This window comes from Drosophila serrata, unplaced genomic scaffold, assembly GCF_035046125.1.
Source record: "Drosophila serrata isolate PLE 108 unplaced genomic scaffold, ASM3504612v1 contig_111, whole genome shotgun sequence".
NCBI lineage: Eukaryota > Metazoa > Arthropoda > Insecta > Diptera > Drosophilidae > Drosophila > Drosophila serrata.
Genome location: NW_028257009.1, coordinates 1 through 5,698, shown reverse-complemented (window position 1 = coordinate 5,698; position 5,698 = coordinate 1). Strand labels below are relative to the sequence as shown.

General features: G+C 50.9%; 2 protein-coding genes across 2 annotated transcripts; both read right to left on the bottom strand.

Annotated features, from left to right (window-relative positions):
• Window positions 1-346: 346 nt before the first annotated feature.
• LOC147644729 (uncharacterized) lies at window positions 347-1,275 on the bottom strand. Its single transcript, XM_086841206.1, has 2 exons — window positions 740-1,275; window positions 347-518 (listed from the first exon to the last, which is right to left on the bottom strand). The coding sequence occupies exons 1-2, from the start codon at window positions 1,273-1,275 to the stop codon at window positions 347-349; spliced, it is 708 nt and encodes a 235-aa protein (XP_086697332.1).
• Window positions 1,276-3,274: 1,999 nt separating this feature from the next.
• On the bottom strand, window positions 3,275-4,888 carry LOC147644728 (uncharacterized; the record flags this gene model as incomplete). Its single annotated transcript, XM_086841205.1, has 1 exon — window positions 3,275-4,888. A coding segment is annotated over one exon (1,614 nt), but the record flags the coding sequence as incomplete, so codon positions are not given.
• Between the last annotated feature and the right edge of the window lie 810 nt (window positions 4,889-5,698).

Below are 5,698 nucleotides of genomic sequence, written 5' to 3'. Positions count from 1 at the left end.
GAGAAGCCGGGAACAAGCGCAGAAGAAAATCGTCTCGACAATTCCGAAAACCGCCGTTGTTGCGCCTATGTATCGCTTTCCTCTTTTCAGGAAATTCGCCGAGCCGACTTGCAAACTTAACGCGGCCGCGATCTAACGAAATCTATTTACACACCAAATTGCCAACTTTAACGTTTTAACTTGCAGGTTCCCCTCATGGGCCACCATGAATAGTTGTGTCCCCTTGTATTATTAGCAAGAGGTCATTGTAAGAGGGGTTCCCAGGCAAGATCAAACACAAAACGAATAAATTCAATATTTAATTTAAGACTCTATATACAGGCGTGTGTGTGTTAATAATACGGCGTTAGATCGGCGGCGTGCGTTCCTCGTCGTTCGCAAATGCAGACTGTTCATCTCCTCTCATTCCATCTCTCTCGTATGCACTATCCAACACCGAGCGAGCGACCAGCCGAACGCCGCTCTCCCGCACAATGGGACAAGCGACCAAACCAAACATGCCGCCAGCCAATGCTAGACTAAGCATGAAACATCTTCACTTGTCCAGATCCTGCACGGTGGTAGGCGGGGTAGAATCTAGTATGGAGAAATGAGACAAGAAACGTGCGCAAGAAACAATTCATTATGGTTGAGGTGCGCAAAGTGAGAGCTCTAAGAACGTATCGGCAGCGGACAAAGTTTTGACACTGACCGTTTTAAATGCCCTTGCTTGGTTTTAAGCGTTACAACCCGGACTAACGCGTCAGTCCCTGGGTGCAACTCCACGACGCGCCCCAGTAGCCATTGCGACGGCGGAAATCGGTCATCCTTGATGATGACAAGGTCGTGGAGCTGAATGCCCTCTGTCTCCTGACACCACTTGGGTCTCTGCTGCAGATTGGCTAGCCAGTCTCGACTCCAAGCCTTCCAGAAATGCCTTATCATCGATTGCTGGACTAGAAACTGCTCCACGAAGGACTTGGACTGAGGTCGATATTCCGGAGGCGCCAGCATGGAGTCTCCAATCAAAAAATGCGCCGGTGTGAACACCTCGAGATCATCTGCATCAGCTGTGAGAGGGCAGAGCGGTCGGGAGTTGAGGCACGTCTCTATGCTTATGAGCACCGTTGACAACTCCTCATAGGTGAGCCTTCGATCCCCAATGACCCTCTTGAGATGATGTTTAACCGCCTTCACATTAGCCTCCCACAGCCCGCCAAAATTGGGCGACTGCGGAGGATTAAAGTGCCAGGTGGTCCGCTGCGAAGCGAGCTTGGGGGCTATGAGCTGCTTCATAGTCCTCCTGAAGCTTACCGCAGAATGCCTTCATCAGATTATCCGCGCCGACAAAGTTGGTTCCGTTGTCACTGTAGAGATGTTGAACGATCCCTCGCCGACCGGTAAACCTTCCCAGAGCTCGAAGAAAATGCTCCGTGGTGAGACCTGTTACCGCTTCTAGATGCACTGCCTTTGTTGCAAGGCAAATGAAAACGGCGATGTATCCCTTGTAAACGGCAGTTCCTCGCAACCGCGCTGCCTTCAGATCTATAGCGCCTGTGTAATCAACTCCAGTCGCCAGGAATGGCCGACTAGGGGGGTTCACTCTGTGTATCGGCAAATCTCCCATAAGCTGTGCCGAAGTGATTGGCCGGGCCCGAAGCACTTCACACATTTCCGTACAATAGATCGCACCGCCTGCCTTCCTGTCAGTATCCAGAACCGTTGGCGAGTGTGCGCCAGAGTAAGCTGCGCACCTCCGTGCAGAGTCAAGATATGCGAATAGCGTATTACTAGTTGTGTAAAATGATGAGAGCTTGGAATGATAATTGGATGGCGACGCTCGTGCGACAGACCAGAATGGCGCAATCGCCCCCTTACTCGCAGTATGCCCTCTACTAAGATCGGTGACAAGCTCGAGAGCTTACTTCTGGAGGGCAGCCGCTTAGAATTTTTTACTGCGGTCAGCTCCGACGCCAAAGACTCCCCTTGGACGATGCGCACGATAGCGAATAGAGCATGGTCGAGCTCTTCGATGCCTAGGGGACCGGTGCACCTCTCCCCTTTCCCCGGCAATATTGGACTTGAACCGAAATACGTACGCTACGACTCTCACGGCCTGGGTGAAACTCGAAAATCTCTCAATCAACGATGGCAGCGGGACTGTGTGGTGAACGCGAACTTTATCCGTCTTCGCCTCTAAGGCGGCATCATTCATGTCGGCCTGACCGACCTCCGTCGAGGGCCAGTCACCATGACAGCGTGTAAGCCACTCCGGGCCTCGCCACCACAAGCTATAGCCCGCTAGCTCACCCGGAGATAGCCCTCTTGTCGCACAGTCTCCTGGGTCCCGCTAGTCCCTACATGGCCTCATTGTGATGGCGTAGAATGATCCAGAATAAAGGCGACCCTGTTAGCGACTAAAGTCTTCCATCTATTGACGTCCCCGTGTAGCCAATGCAGAAGAATTGTAGCATCCGTCCAGTAAAAGGTCTGGATTGGGAAGTCATCTTTCCACCTGGCCGCGGTTAACCATTTCACCAACTTGACGGCACCACTCAGCTTCGTCCTAGGTATGGTCAAGGGTTTGGTAAGAGTAACCTTTGACTTTGCGGCCAACAAAGAGGCGTAGCACGTTTTCCCATCTTGATGCTGGAGCCTTAAGTAAGTCGCAGCTGCATAGGATGTCGACGACCCGTCACAAAACGCGTGAAGCTGAGCCGAAACTAATGAATCCACCGCTGTATACTAATATCGCCGATCCTTAGCAAGCCGTCCCGAAACGCTTGCCACCGTTCCGCAAGCGCATTAGGAACCTCGTCGTCCCAATCCAGAGTTGCCATGGTTCCGTCTGCATTTGTTTTCTTCGCCATAGTTACGTCCTTCAGTATTAACTTCCCCGAGATGATGACCGACGCGATGAGTCCCAGCGGGTCAAACAGCTTTGCTATGCTCAATAGAATCATCCTTTTGGTTAGGCTATCCGGTATCTCAAAATTGATCCGAAATTTGAAACAGTCCTTATTTGGAAGCCAATACATTCCTAGCGCCTTGATAGGATCCGTGGTGTCCCAGTTTAATGGTGTCTGACTGCACTGATGATCCAACGGAATAGAGAGCAGGATACTCGCTTCATTGCTGGACCATTTCCGCAACTCCATGCGTGCGGATTTTATCGCCCCCGCCACCTTGGGTCCTCTTGTCTTCCGTCTCTTCTATCGAATGTCCTCCGGAAAGAATGTCGTCCACGTATATCTCATGCATCAACACCTCTTCCGCTTTAGGAAATGAACGCCGTTCATCCTTCGCTAGCTGTTGAATGACCCTGATGGCCGTGAAGGGCGCAGAAGCCGTTCCGAACGTTAGCGTCGACAATGCATAAACGTGGATCGATCCATCCGCCGCCCTCCATAAAATCCGCTGGATATTGGGCGTCGACGACAACCAACCCGGGGCCGACCCCAAAAATGGACGCTCGGGTACTGGCCCGCGTCAGATGCAGGGACTGTACGACGTGCTCAGATACTATAGTTGCCTCAGATCCTTGATCAATGAGAGCATTAATGATGGCTTGCAGCCCGTTGACCGGATTTCGCACGGTGATACGAGCAGTGGCGAGAAGTACGCTCCTCGAAGAAACATTCGGCGACGTTGCCGAATGGCATCTGTAAGATGCGCTTGGGTTTTGACTCGAACTTGACCGCTGCTGCGGATATATGTTCTCCGTGGCTGTGGGTGCACTAAGATGCGGGGTTGAAGGCCGGACCGGCTGAGCCATTACTGGGAAGTGCAACAGGGTGTGATGGCGCTGCCCACATACTTGGCAGCTCTTGTTGCTGGTGCAGCGCGGCAGCGCATGTGACTTGCTCAAACAATTAATACATAATTTCGCTCTGCTCACTATATCCTTTCTCTGATAGCAGTCCAAGGCCAGAAAGGCTGTGCAACGACGCAGAATATGGTCGCCCCCACAGTGGTAGCAGGCGCTATTCGCCCGTCCTAAGCGCTCCTGTGCATTATGCACTCGCACTCGTTTGCTCGGGTCGGTGGATCCTGGGCCAATATTGGAGTCGTACGACGAGCTTCGGTTCTCAATCGCATCCATTATGATCAGCCGATCATTCAAAAATGATTCCAATTCCTTGTAGGTCGGAACGGCGGCGCCGCTTCCTTGATGATGCTCCCAAGCGTTATGGGTCTCCTTGGGCAGCTTCGATGCTACGTAATGCGCCAAACAGTGCTGCGATTCCCCGTCCAAGGCTTGAACGCGGCGGAATGCAGCCAGGAAAACATTGACCGTGCTTAACATTGATCTTATTAATTCTGTACTATCTCTTTGCAACCTGGGCAAAGCGTAGATAGCGTTCATGTGGTGAGAAAAGACGAGACGAGGATTATTATACCTTTTAATCATCATTCCCCACGCCACGACGTAGTTTGACTCCATGAACTGCATTTCTCGGATGTCATTATCGCGCCCTAGTGGCAACGCCTCTTTGAGAAAGTGTAACCGTTGAACATTACTCAAATTGTTGTTGTTGTGTATGAGGCTCATGAAGGCGTCATAATATCCTGGCCAGCTCACACACTCACCGGAGAACTTGTTAACTGTCATCTGTGGCATGTTCAGTCGCACTTCCGGGTCGGCGCCCCCACCTGTTGGGGGCGGCGGTGCCGGAATCTCGGATCCAAGTTTGTCCAAGTCCTCCGCGATGGCGCAATAGGCGTTCATATAGCGCTCTTCAAATTCCGATAGGAAATTTTTCTTGGCATAGCTTGAGCCCGCAAACCCTTCTAGATTCACGATCACGGAATCCGTCTCCCGAAACGCGTTCCTAATTTCTTCCACTTGTTCCAGACCCTTCTTTAGATAAATTCTTGTTTTCCTGGATGGCGAATCCTTCTTAAAATTCTGCAAGACCGATTTGAGAGATTGGTAACGATTTGCCTGCAAATTTGCTAACTGCTCCAAAGTCTGGAGCCTTCAAATCAAGTATTTTACGCCGCCGAACGTAAAACAAACTTAGCGCAACTCACCAACCCAAAATCATGTAATTTAAAAATTCGGTAAATTCTTGTCTCGCACGCAACTTGTCCACTTACTCCGTTTACACACAAGATTCCACCCTCCAGAAGCAGCGAAAAACCAAAAAGAAACGTCTCGAAAGTTCCGTGACCTGCAGCTGCGGCGTCTATGTATCGTCGTTTCCTCTCCCGTGTTTCGAGAGGCCGGGAACAAGCGCAGAAGAAATCGTCTCGACAATTCCGAAAACCGCCGTTGTTGCGCCTATGTATCGCTTTCCTCTTTTCAGGAAATTCGCCGAGCCGACTTGCAAACTTAACGTAGCGGCCGCGATCTAACGAAATCTATTTACACACCAAATTGCCAACTTTAACGTTTTAACTTGCAGGTTCCCCTCATGGGCCACCATGAATAGTTGTGTCCCCTTGTATTATTAGCAAGAGGTCATTGTAAGAGGGGTTCCCAGGCAAGATCAAACACAAAACGAATAAATTCAATATTTAATTTAACCTTCTATATACAGGCGTGTGTGTGTTAGGAATACGGCGTCAGATCGGCGGCGTGCGTTCCTCGTCGTTCGCAAATGCAGACTGTTCATCTCCTCTCATTCCATCTCTCCCGTATGCACTATCCAAAACACCGAGCGAGCGACCAGCCGAACGCCGCTCTCCCGCACAATGGGACAAGCGACCAAACCAA